The sequence below is a fragment of the Lepus europaeus genome, chromosome 20, assembly GCF_033115175.1.
Source record: "Lepus europaeus isolate LE1 chromosome 20, mLepTim1.pri, whole genome shotgun sequence".
Taxonomy (NCBI): Eukaryota; Metazoa; Chordata; class Mammalia; order Lagomorpha; family Leporidae; genus Lepus; species Lepus europaeus.
In genome coordinates this window covers 7,552,530-7,565,808 of record NC_084846.1, presented here as the reverse complement: position 1 = coordinate 7,565,808, position 13,279 = coordinate 7,552,530, and the positions used below count along the sequence as shown (strand labels likewise).

Sequence of the window (13,279 nt, the reverse complement as noted above, 5' to 3'; positions counted from 1 at the left end):
TCCAATCCAGCTCTCTGCTGTGGCCTGGGAAAGCAGTAGAAAATGGCCTAGGTCCTTGGGCCCCTGCACCCGCGTCAGAGACCCCGAAGAAGCTCCTGGCTCCTGGCTTCGGATCAGCGCAGTTCCAGCCACTGCAGCCACCTGGGGAGTGAATCAATGGACGGAAGACCTCTCTCTCTCTGTGTCTACCTCTGCCTCTCTGTAACTCTGCCTCTCAAATAAATTAGTTAATTAAAAAAAATAGGAAAGATAGTGGGCATTCCACATCTGAGTGCCTGAGACAGGCCCGAGATCTTCTGTTTCCAACCCAGCTCCTGCTAATGTGCTTGAGAGACAGCAGATACTGGCCCAAGTGCTTGGGTTCCTGCCACGCACATGGGAGACAGGGGTGGAGCTCCTGGCTCCTGGCTGCAGCCTGTCTCAGCCCTGGCTGTTGCAGGCATCTGGGGAGTGAACTGGCAAGGCAGAAGATCTCTCCCTCAATCTCGGTCACTCTGCCTCTCAAGTTTAAAAAAGAAAAAAAAAAAAAAAGGCAGGAAAGAAAAGAAAAAGGATTAAAGACACAGAACTCCCACGCTGAGCACAATGGAGGGGCCCCTGGTCTGGGCTCTGGGCCGAGCTCTGTGCACCCCGGACTCAGCCGTGGTTTCAATTCTGAGCCTGCCTCCCCATCTGTGAGGTAGGCGTGCCCCTGTGTCTTCCTCCGGGACTGGACCTCGTGTGGCCCTGGGCCAGCCTGGCTGTAGCTAGTGCTGGATTCCCCCGCACTCAGGAAGCCCTAGGGGCTCCAGGCTGGGCACCAAGCCAGGGCCTGGAAAGCGTCCTCAGGGAGGGAGAACAGTGATGACCTGACACGGCGGTGGAGCAGACATGAAGGCACGGACCCCACGGCCACCTACCCTGCCCAGGACGTCAAGAGGTAGCTTAGAGTTCATGAGGACTGGCTTGACCTTATCTCCAGAGAGCAAACCATTGATGGGTAAGAGGCTTTCAAAAATTCCATCAAACTTGGCCTTTTCTTCCACCTGGTCGGACAGAAAGAGCCAGCGTGAGTACAGGTGTGCCAGCGCACGGGTCCACGTGCAGCCCTGACCCAAAGCTGAGAAAGCAGCCCGGGGCGGGCCCTGGCCCGCAGCCACAGCACACGGTGCTCTTAGGAGAGTCTGGGCACTTGCGTTCCAGAGTGAACTTTGACCTTGAAGGAAACAGCCCTCAGACAACCTCAGAGGAGCAGGAGCTGGCCCAGGCCAGCTGAGTGCGCAGGGGCCTCCCTGGGGGGAGGGGGGATATCTTTCCAGGGAGACCACCTCCAAAGAGCTCACCACAATAAGAAAAAGAAAAGCGTGAACGAATCTCTGTTCCCAGGAAGATAATTATCAAAGCCAACTGCAGGAGGCCCCTGCCTCTAAGAGTAAAATCTTAACAGTCAAAGTGCTCAGGACAAAGGAGGAGGGAGGAGGGAGGACTTAGAGACTGAAACAGCAGCTGCAGGGAGCACACGGGCTGCTGGCCACAAGGGCCTGGGAGCGGGCACCAGTGTACCCTCGGAGGGAAGTGAAGCCCTGGGCAGGTGGACTGAGGGAGAGCAGAGAGCGCGGCAGACACTGGCCGCTGGCAGTGCTGACAAAACCCTACAACCGCCAAGGCTGAGGTCAAGTGTACACAGCGAGCATCCAGCTGACGAGCGCAGAAACACAGCACAGCCCACCCCACTCTGGAAGGTTCTACAGACCTGTCACAATGTGGATGAACCTGGGGCAACGTGCTCAACCAACTCAGCTGGTCACAGAAGGACCCACTTCCGTGAGACCCCCACAGTGGTCACACCCACAAAGACACAAGCAGACGGGGGTGCGGGGGTGGAGGTGAGTGGGAGTGAGCGTTTCATGGGTTCAGAGTTTCGCCTGTGCAAGGTGACAAGTTTCTGGAAAGGGATGGGGGGTGTAGTACAAAAGGCGAACGAGCTGAACGCTGCGGAGCCGTGCACTCAGCCGCGGCAGTACACCCGACGCTGACGGTTAACAGGCAGCCCTCTCGGAATGCCTGCGCTGGGGTCTGACTCCACACTCATTCCAGCTCCCTGCTAATCTGTACCCCGGGGTACAGCAGGTGACGGCTCAAGGACTTGGGCCCCTGCACCTCCATGGGAGACCCGGATGGAGTTCCTGGCTCCTGGCCTCAACCTGGCCCAGCCCTGGCAATTGAAGGCATTTGAGGGGGAAAAAGGTCTCCCTCTCTCTGCTCCTTTGCCTTTCAAACCAACAAAATTAATTTCTAAAAATTCTTAAAGGATTAAGAAGGTACATTTCATGTTATAAATATCTAACCAGAACTAAAACGTTTTCAAGGAGAGAGAGTAAAAAAAAGAAAAAACAATAGAAACAGGAGCATGGGGGGTGCCGGGCTCTGCCCGCCCACCCGACGACGTGCTGACTCGCGCTCAAGCTCTGAGCAGCCCAGGAATGCTGGCCGCAGAGGCCGGCACCTGGCAGCCAGGCTCCTTCCCGCACGGCCTCCACGAGCGAGCGGAATGCCAATGCTTTCTCCCAACAGCACCCCCACTGCCTACCCGGGGTCCCTGGCTCATCTCTGCGAGGCCTCAAAGCCCCTGCCAGGAAAGGACCGGACGCCTGCAGGAGCAGGACCTGGCAAAAGCTGTTCGGCAGAGTCCACACTGCGAGGCTGCACCACCGCGAGAGGAAGCCACGCGGCAGTGCAGCAATCGCCGCTGGCCCAGGGCCTGTGCAGAGGCCGCTCACGATGCCTCGGCTCCAGGAAACCCTCTTCCCGCCCCCTCCCCGCACAGATGCCACCACCACCCGCCACACGGGCTTTCCAGGCGAGAACCAAGGGCCTGGGGTGGAGAGGGGGAGGCGCCTCTGTATTTCACAACCACAGCGAAGCCCAACAGGAGCCAGGGCCTACGCCGGTGAGGGGCTCGTCCCTCCAGGAGTAGCTCTGCATTTTCTAGCAGACGCTGCTCTTCTCGTTCTAGAAGCAGGAACCTGACTTCAGCCACACAAACAAGAATGGACACACCGAGAAGCTTTCCACAAAGCACAGAGCGCCAGGAAGGAAGGCCCAAGAACGTGGGAGTGGGGCCGGGGAGGGGCTAGGCCCTCGTCTGTTTAATTAGCCAGCACCAGCACAAAACCACATGCGAGACCCGGACCGCAGCGTTCGGAGAAGCCCACTCCTGAAACCGGGCCGGGGTCCCAACAAAGAAAGGCCCGCTCACCGCGGCCAGGGCGTTTTCCAGAGTTTCACGGGGAAGGGAGTTCTGCCTGCACTCGGGGCTCGCTCACACCGGGACACGGGCGACATCGCAGCGAGCGGGGAGGAGCCCTCCCTGCCACTTACCCGCACGGCCCAGTGGGCGTCCGTGGACGGCGGCGTGGCCATCAGGGGGCTGCTGGTGTCGTGCTGGAACGAGAGGAGCAGGCCCGTGGCTGGCACAGACGTGAACCACGGGAGGGTGCGCTTGCTGAAAAGGACGCACTTTCAACAAAGACGGGGAGACAGACCTGAGACGGCCAAACCCAGAACTGCCATGTGACCCGGCTCCTCCATGCCTAGGGACAGACTTGCGAGCACTGTCACACAGTGTGCAAACAGACCCTGGTGCGCAAATGCTCACAAGCAGCACTACGCACACGGCCAAAGTGTGGAAACGACCCCGCTAGCCGGCAAAGGACACAGACGTGGTCCAGCCACCCGCTGGAACAAGGTTCAGGCGTGAGGAGAAAGCCAGCTGCACTGGGCACGGGCCTGCAGCCTGGAGAACCTCCGGATGAGTGACAGGAGCCTGGCTCTAAGGGCCACAGCCTACTGTTCCACTCACGCAACACGCCCAGACCCAGAAAGCTGGAGGGTGGCTGCCAGGCACTGGGCGAGGAGAAATCGGGGGTGAACACTTTATGGGTGTGAGGACCCCTTCTGGGGTGACGACAGTGTTCTGGAACTAGAGAGAGGTGCCGGTTGCACAACCTCGTGGCTGTATACATGCCACTGCTAATCTTTAGCACGGTTTCCTGTTACGGGAATCGCATACAACCGCCGAGCAGAGGCGAGAGGGACCCCGCAGACAGGCGCGTGCACAGGCGCCTGAGCGCGGCATCCGAAAGGGGACCGAGGGACTCGGACACTCACGAACTTAGGCGGCGGCATGTTCAGACTCAGACTGCTCAGGGTGACTTCGTGGCCGCTCTGCGCACACGCCACCAGTCTCAGTGCGACATAGAAACCCTGCAAACCCAAAAATCAACAGTCAACCAGCAGTCAACCCCGCAGGGCTGGCAAGAGCGTGGGGTGGGCGACGGGGTGCTGGGCCCAGCAGCGGGCTTCAGGGAAAGAAGCGTTCCCCTTCAACAAGGACCGCCCGTGCAAAGGCCACTCAGAGGGTCGGGCTGGAAGGCACTGCCCCTGGGGGGACACTGCTTAAATAACGATGCGGAAGTGGGCTTGCCCCGTGGCACCCAGGACACTGCAAAACGTCGAACAAATGTGTGTCTCAAACACAACAAGCTGCCACCTCTTACAAACAGCCGGGCTGTATAAAGTAGCAGAGAGGGCAGGTGGAAGGCGGCACGCGGCAGAACACGTGTGGGCAAGGTTTTATTTATTTATTTTTTTAAGTGGTTTGGAACAGTCACAGTTGCCCAGAAACTTGCATTTCTGCATTCGTCATGATCTCCTGCCCGCCCCCTCACTGAACAACGTCCCCGACCCCCACACACAGCGGGACACAGAACCTGAACCGGGCCGTCGGCTGCCTTTTCCTCCCCACACCCCTCCTGGCCGGGAGAAGCAGTGAAGAGTAACCCGTGGCGGTGCGCAGGGGAACCGTGTCAAAGTGACCGGGCTTCTGCCCCATGAGGGCGTTGAGCAGTGACTCTCACGCCCACCCACCACGCCGGATCACCGAGACAGACCCTTCCCACCCAACGTGGGGACAGGCTGAACTAACTGGACTCACTCCCTCGGTCCCTTCAAATCACTCAAGGACACCAAAACTCCGTTCGCCATCTGGAAGCAATAAAATCATCATGACGCAGCAGGGATGGGGCTTGCCAGGGGTTGGGCTGGGGCTGCCTCGGCGCAGCCCAGGGAGATCTGGGGGGAGGCAGTCCTGTGCCGGGACTGGGCGGTGGGGACATGTGTCTATGAGCGATGGCCTCTTCGAAACCATGTTCAGCCCGTTCTCCCCGGGTCAGCCCGGAGCTCAGCGGTGCAGCACCGTGCTGTGACACACACGCCATCCCTAGGGGAGAGCTGCCGAGACATCCAGGAACTCGCCCTCGTTTGCGCAACTTCCACGAGTCTCAAACCATTTCACAATCCAAGTTTTGAAAACATCTTACCACCAGTAAGTCCACAAGCTACCCAGGATAGGCTAACCCTGACGAGACTTCTATTTCAACGTGAGAACTCCCCCATTTGAGGTGGGAAAGGTGCAAGGAAGGGCCCCGCCGACCCAGCCCTCACTGCTCCGGATGGGCATGGATGTACCTGTTTGTCCAAGAACCCTTTACCTTCGGGGTCCGCCAGGTCCCATATCTGCAGAGAACAAACATGCTGATGAGCGTGCCTGTCGATGGGTGCGCACGCGCTAACCCACACAGGAGAGCGCCCGCCGCCTCTGCCACCGCCTACCCGGGCCTTGCCACGCAGGAGGGGCCGTTCCCAGGCTCCAGCCAGCTAAGGGCAGCGCCTGGAGACCCCTCCAGATGCTCTCTGTGCCATGTCAATGGTGGCTCTGAAACCTGTGCACCCCCAACACAAATCCGCAAGCTACCGAGACCCCAGGGTCAGGTCCCTTCTGTGCCAGCCAAGTACTGGCGACGGCTGCCATCCCGGGCTCAGGATGACCAGATGACCCCCAGGGGCCACGTCCCACAGAGGGGTCTGCAGAGGCCAGCCCTCGCCCAGGGGGCCGTAAGAGTGGCTGCGGCAGGAGAGGTCACTGCTCAGCGCCACTACCTTGCCGAGGATGACGTCCGAGAGCCCAGACTTCTTCAGGAACAGCGCGGCTTCACTGGCCCCCACTCTCCCTGTGTACGCAGGGTCTACCTGAGAGGAGAGGGCAGCAGTCGGCACGGGGCAGGGGCCCGCGCAGCACCCATCACGACGACTGTCGGCTGCAGGTCGGGGCCCTGCCTCCCAGCTCAGGTAAGCTTACCTGCTTGTAGTATGACTCATACAATGGGTTTCCAGTGGGAATCTGTGAACAAAACCAAAGACACCAGTCAAAAAGCGGACTCACTACCAAGAAGTGACGGGGAGAGGCGAAACGCGCACCTCCCAGGCCCCAGACACAGGTTACCCGATTCAGAAAAAGTCTTTCCAATACTCAACGAACCCCGACTCCAGCCCAAACACGTGGTTGCTGGGGAGCAGCAGCCGCCGCCAAGCCTAGCGGCATCCCCTGCCCACTGCGTGCCGGGATTTCGGTCTTTCACAGTTCAGAGGGAGGAGACACCCAACCCTTGGAGACGCTCCCACCCCAGAATCACGAGGAGGCCCCTGCGTCATCGTGAACCACCAGGTGCACCAGCTTCTGGCCCGTCCCCTGCCCTGGGTCCCGTCCATCCTCCATCAGCGACCCACCCCCTCTGGGTCCCACGAGGGCGGCAGGAAGTTCAGCATCCTCAGCTCCACGCTGCACACTGCGCTGGGCCTCTCGGGTCCCCAAGACATTGTCCTTCACAGAAGGTACCTCCCTGTCTAGGGTCAGCTGACGAGTCGGAGCCAGCAAGGACACACCTGCATGCAGCCTGGCCAAGTTCACACACTTCCCACCATGGCCACCACCTCCACTCCTGACTCAACAGGAGGTGGGGGAGGGGAAACCCAGAGAGCCTGCCAGCCCGGCGGGGAACAGCGCTGGCTGGCGTCTGAGTGCTATGCTGTGAGGGTGTGCACTGAAAACTCCAAGGCAACAGTGCTGGGGGGACCTTTAAGAGGTGACTAGGGGCTGGCGCTGTGGCGTAGTGGATAAAGCCTCTGCCTGCAGTGCCGGCATCCCATGTGGGCACTGGTTCTAGTCCACTTCCCATCCAGCTCTCTGCTGTGGTCTGGGAAAGCAGTGGAAGATGGCCCAGGTCCTTGGGCCCCTGCACCCACATGGGAGACCTGGAGGAAGCTCCTGGCTCCTGGCTTCGGATCGAGTGGTCCAGCTCCAGCTGCTGCAGCCACCTGGGGAGTGAACCAGCGGATGTAAGACCTCTCTCTCTCTCTCTCTCTCTCTCTCTCTCTCTCTCTCTGCCTCTGCCTCTCTGTAATTCTGCCTTTCAAATAAATGAATAAATCTTTAAAAAAAAAAATGTGATTGGGTCATGGGGACTGTCCTCATGAATGGATTAAGGCTGTTATCACGGAGGTCACTCCGCACAGAAGAATTAGCTCGGGCCCCTCCCCAGGGAGCTGGATCAGAAGTGGAGCAGCCAGGTCTTGAACCGTCACCCATATGGGAAGCGGGCATTGCAGGCAGCAGCTTTAGCTGATACACCACAGCGCAGGCCCCAAATCTCCATTCCTTATAAAGTACCTGGTCTTGGGTGTTCTGCTACAGCAGCACAAAGTGGACTAGCAAGGAGGAAAGTGAAAAAAGCGGCATTCACGCACCTCCTGATCGCCAAGTGAGAAGTGAAGAACGTAGTTACACTCAGCAGCACATGAGAGGAGGGGCGCGTGCATGTGGGGCAGGGCTGGGCCCAGCGGAGGGGCGCGTGCGTGGGGGGCAGGGCTGGGCCCAGCGGAGGGGCGCGTGCGTGGGGGGCAGGGCTGGGCCTAGCAGAGGGGATATATATTGGATGCCAGTTCAAGTCCCGGCTGCTCCACTTCCAATCTAGCTCTCTGCTGTGGCCTGGGAAAGCAGTGGAGGGTGGCCCAAGTCCTTGGGCTCCTGCACCCGCATGAGAGGCCCGGAAGAAGCACCTGGCTCCTGGCTTTGGATCAGCTCAGCTCTGGCTGTTGCGGTCATTTGGGGAGTGAACCAATGGATGGAAGACCTCTCTCTTTCTCTCTCTGTAACCCTGTCTTTCAAATAAATAAAATAAAAATCTTGAGAAAAAAAAAGCTTCCTTGAGTGATCACACAGCCTATGCTGGCCCTGAGGCTCCTAGCAGGTCAAAAATAACACATAGGTTACGGTCAGCCTCTCTAGGGGGCACCGACACCTGCAACATACAAAGAACTGAAAGTGCAGAGAAAAAAATGCCAAGACACAGGAAAGCAGAGGAAAGTGGCAGAGAGGTCTGAAAGGGCAGGGAGGAGAGTCAGAACAAGAGGAAAAAGGGGAAACAAAGCGGGGAAATCCTGAGAAGGCAGAAAAATTACAACACGAAAAGCAAGCAAAGGAGCCGGCGCAGACGGAGCAGAAACACCTGCCAGGCTGCCCACCAGATGCTTGCCTTGCCCAGGGGGCCCTGGCCTGACCCCACCCCGGGGGCAGCAGGGCAGAAATGGCTGGGGTGTCCATCACACCCTTAGCATCTTCAACGGCCCACCCTGTGGGGCCTCCTGGGTTTTTTGTTTTTTTGTTTTTTTTTTTTTAAATTATGTATTTGAAAGGCAGAGTTAACAGAGAGAGACAGAGACAGAGACAGACAGATCTTTCATCGGCTGGTCCACTCCCCAAATGTCTACAATAGCCAGAGCTGGGGCCCCTCTCCAGCATTTAAAACTCCTGCATGCAGGGCTAGGATCAGGCATGGTAGTTCAGACGCTGGTGAGGGGGCTGGCGTTGTAGCATAGCAAGTTAAGCCACTGCAGCCGGCACCGTGGCTCAATAGGCTAATCCTCCGCCTGAGGTGCCGGCATACCGGGTTCTAGTCCCAGTCAGGGCGCGGGATTCTGTCCCAGTTGCCCCTCTTCCAGGCCAGCTCTCTGCTGTGGCCAGGGAGTGCAGTGGAGGATGGCCCAAATCCTTGGGCCCTGCACCCAATGGGAGACCAGGAGAAGCACCTGGCTCCTGCCTTTGGATCAGCGTGGTGCGCCGGCTGCAGCACACCGGCCGTGGCGGCCATTGGAAGGTGAACCAATGGTAAAGGAAGACCTTTCTCTCTGTCTCTCTCTCTCACTGTCCACTCTGCCTGTCAAAAAAAAAAAAAAAAAAAAAGCAAGTTAAGCCACTGCCTGCGATGCCCGCATCCCATATGGGTGCCGGTTCGAAATTCAGCTGCTCCAGTTCTGATCAGCTCCCTGCTAAATGCTCCTGGGAAAGCAACAGAAGATGGTCCAAGTCCTTGAGCCCCTGCACCCCCATGGGAGACTCAGAAGAAACCCTAGGCTCCAGGCTTCAGTCTGGCCCAGCTCTGGTCATTGCAGCCATCTGGGGAGTGGAGCAGCGGAGGGAAGACCTCTCTCACCTTCTGTCTATCCTCCTCTCTGTAACTCTGTCTTTCAAATAGATTTTAAAAAATAAATCTCAATATACTGGCAAGGGCCAGAGCTGTGGCTCAATAGGCTAATCCTCCGCCTCGCGGTGCCGGCACACCGAGTTCTAGTCCTGGTTGGGGCACTAGATTCTGTCCCGGTTGCCCCTCTTCCAGGCCAGCTCTCTGCTGTGGCCCGGGAGTGCAGTGGAGGATGGCCCAAGTGCTTGGGTCCTGCACCTGCATGGGAGACCAGGAGAAGCACCTGGCTCCTGGCTTCGGATCGGCGCGGTGCACCAGCTACAGCGCGCCTGCCACGGCGGCCATTGGGGGTGAACCAACAGAAAAGGAAGACCTTTCTCTCTGTCTCTCTCTCTCTCACTGTCCACTCTGCATGTCAAAAAAAAAAAAAAAAAGATGCTGGCAAGGACACCTGTGTCCCACACTGGAAGGCCTGAGTTCAATTCCCAGCTCCCGCTAATGCGCACTCTGGGAGGCAGCAGGTGTCAGACCCAGCGCTCGGTCCTTGCCACCCATGTGGGAGACTGGGATTGAATTCTTAGCTCCTGCATTTGGCCACAGCCTAGGCATCTGGGGAGGAAGCCACTAGATGGGAGCTCTCTTTCTGTCTCTCAAATTAATTACACAACCACAAAACTCCAGCAGGCTTTTAACACACCTCTGCCGAGCAGTGAGACTGACAGAAAGGGGGTGAAGGCAGGCAGGCTGTCACTGTCAGTAAAGGTGACGGTGGTGGGGTCCCGACAACAGCCAGCACACTCCTGCCCAGACCTCGAGGCCCCACCGCCGCCGACTAAGGTGCCTCCCGGCCATGACCGCAGCTCCGAGACGCATTTCCAAATGGACGATTGGTACGATTTCAGGGAGAGCAGTGATTCCAGTGGGAAAAAACAGGGTATCTGAGACGCACAGGTTATTCACATCCGTCTCACACTTCCCAGACACTTGTGCGTGGTAAGATCCACATGCAAGAGGAACAAGACCCTGACCAGTCCAGAAAAGCCACCGAAGCTCACAGCCCAAAGCTGCAGCCCCTGGCCGCCCACGCCAAGGCTCATCCAGAAAGACTCCTCTGACGCTCCACGCCGGTGCCGGTTTCACCGCTCACGAGAAGCCGTGAAGGGTGGCTCAGCGTTCCTGTCTAACCACGGACTCCACTCGGGGAACCTGGGAAGGTGTCAGCAGCGGAGGCTTTGAGTTAATCACACAGGTTTCAGGCCCTGCTAACGACAGTCGGGTAAATGCCAGACAGCAACTGTCACCTCCTCTCCTCCGGCTCTGCTTCTTCTTGGGGACAGAGCGGTCACCCCTGCAGGCTGCCTGGTACGTCATTACGTCCAAGAGGAAGAGCCACACCACACAGAGACTGCGGTGAGGCCCCGCACCAAAACCCGCAGAGCAGCCGGGAGAGGGCCCTCCGCAGGCCGACTTCCTGCACTGACGCGAGGGTGAGCTCACGGCTACGGCGAGGCAGAGGGGGAGCCGCCCAGGGACAAGGCCGCCCTGCGCTCTCCTGCACCGCCCAGGGCGCCACCTTCACCCCTGCGGTGTCTGAATTATTGATGAGGCCCAACGTGGCTTCTGGCCCGGCCTCGCCTCTCAGTCGCGCTTTGCGTCTTAGAACACTAAGAGACAACAGGCATCGTTCCTGCGGCCAATTCACTTCACACTCCCGCCCAGAAATGACCTGCGGGGGTGGAGGGGGCCGAAACAATTTCACCTCCTGTTTCGGTGACGCCTTCGCCACACCACAGTTTGGGGGAGCGCCAGCGAGAAGCCTGGTTTGCTGGGAGGAAGCACCACCGGGGTGGGGGCCTCTGAGACCGGGGTTCGAATGACTCCAAATCCTGGCAGGAGTGCCCCCCCCCCCCGGCTCTGATGTGCACCTGTGGCCTGGGGCAGAACGCTCCCTAAACCTTCACCCGTCCCACCTGGGTGTGGCCTGCCAACTGCCGCTGTGTGTCACCCACTTACAGCGGGGCGACTGCGGGTTCTCAGGCTCTGTGAAGGCAAAAGTGACTGAACTTCGACCTCTTTCCAGGCCGGCGCTGACCCCCTGCTTGACTTCTGACTCGACGCTACCTTCAACCCATGGTTTTCCTGGGGCGGAAATCCCCTGGGAAGTCAAGGGCATCGTAGAGGCACTGGCACAAAGCCAGGATCACCAGCCTCGCGGGTGACAAATGACATTTTTAAAGCAAAGCCATGTTCGCCTCTGATCCCTTGTCCTGAGAAGCAGGGCCACACTCACTGGACGCTCCTCTCCAGTACCTCATTTCTCTTCCCAATGGTGCCACGGGGCGGGTGTTATTGCCAGCCCCACCTTAGAGGTGGGGAACCTGAGGCCACCCTGCCCAGGGTCACACAGTCACTGGCCCCACAGTGTCACCCTAACGCTCCCCGGCACCCTGCAAGACAGCCCAGGTGGGACGCAGTCGGGCAGGGGGCTGTGTATAGGACAGCCTCACGGGCATGCGTGTCATTCAACAGGAGAGGTCAAAGGGCAAGACTGACTGGAGCGTACCAGTCAACCTGAAAAGCAGCACAGCCCGCCATTGCCCGCAGCAAACTGAGACGCCACAGCAGCCTTGCTGGTCCACGCTGCGGCCGGATTCTGCAGGAAGCTGGCTCACAACACCCAAAGACATCCCGGACCACGCTGCTGGGAGAAACAGATGTTGATGCGAAAACAGCCCGGAGAAGAGCTGACTTGATAATCCTTGCAGTTCTGTCTTCCGCTTGGAGTTCCCCCTGGGGCTGACACAGCCCTGATCCTGGCGGTGCGCCCAGCCCTCCTGACAGGCTGGCCACAACCCTGCAAGCCACGCAGCAGGCACGCGGCAGAACTGGGGTGTGGCCGACCTCTGTGGAAAGGACAGCTCTCTCTGCCCCAGCAGAGGCTGCTGCTTCTTCTTCTTCTTCTTTTTTTTTTTTTTTAATTATTTTTAAAGATTTGTTTATTTGATAGGCAGAGCAAGAGAGGAGGTGAGACAGAGAGAGATCTTCCATCCACTGGTTCACTCCCCAAATGGTTTCAACAGCCAAATCAGGGCCAGGCTGAAACCAGAAGCCTGGAACTCCATCCGGGTCTCCCACGTGGGTGCAGGGACCCAAGTACTTGGGCCATCTTCTGCTGCCTTCCCAGGTGCATCAGCAGGGAGCTGGTTTGGAAGCGGAGCAGCCGGCACTCAGACTGGTGCTGACAGGGGATGCTGGTGTGCAAGCCATTTCTTGTTAAAAATCTGAACACACTGCGGCAGGCATTTGGTGCAGTGGCTAAGATGCTGCCTGGGAAACCCACATCCCACATCCGAGTGCCTGGGCTCAGGTCTCCGCTCCACTTCTGATTCCAGCCTTCTGCTGGTGTGCACTCTGGAAGACAACAGGTAATGGCACAAGTACTTGGGTCCCTGTCACCTACACAGGAAATTCAGTTTGAGCTCCCAGCTCCTGGCATCAGCCCAGTCCAGCCTGGATTATCACAGACATGCAGGAAGTGACCAGCAGATAGGTGATCTCTGTCTCTCTCGCTGCCTTTCAAATAAATAAAATTTTGATTGAATTAACTGATTAAAAAAGAAGCTGGACACACAAGTACCACATGATCAGCCACTGTCCTGGGCACTCATCCTAGAGACCCAAGACTCAGGTCCATGTAACAGCCTGCATACAGTGGTGACAGCAGCCCTAGCTGGCATCACTCCAACTGGAAACACTCGGATGGTCATCAATGGGGAATGGACTGAACACTGACCTAAGCACCTCATGGAATACTACTCAGCCATGAAAAGGGATGCACCGCTGATGACACAATCGTAGAGGTGAAGCCATAAGTGCCTGTTGAGGGTTGAGGAAGGGAGTGGCTGGGAGGGAAGCAGGTGGAA

The 13,279-nt window shown here is 58.1% G+C and overlaps 1 protein-coding gene across 5 annotated transcripts in view; it reads right to left on the bottom strand.

Moving 5' to 3' along the window:
• Positions 1-13,279, bottom strand: part of EPS15L1 (epidermal growth factor receptor pathway substrate 15 like 1) — a 70,749-nt gene that overhangs the window by 44,105 nt on the left and 13,365 nt on the right. For all 5 annotated transcript variants that reach the window (XM_062179119.1, XM_062179120.1, XM_062179121.1 and 2 more), the window contains exons 2-7: positions 6,179-6,220; positions 5,980-6,069; positions 5,509-5,556; positions 4,150-4,245; positions 3,361-3,423; positions 900-1,025 (exon numbers count right to left, since the gene is read on the bottom strand). In XM_062179119.1, coding sequence (XP_062035103.1) covers positions 900-1,025; positions 3,361-3,423; positions 4,150-4,245; positions 5,509-5,556; positions 5,980-6,069; positions 6,179-6,220 — 465 coding nt within the window. The remainder of the gene's footprint in view (positions 1-899; positions 1,026-3,360; positions 3,424-4,149; positions 4,246-5,508; positions 5,557-5,979; positions 6,070-6,178; positions 6,221-13,279) is intronic.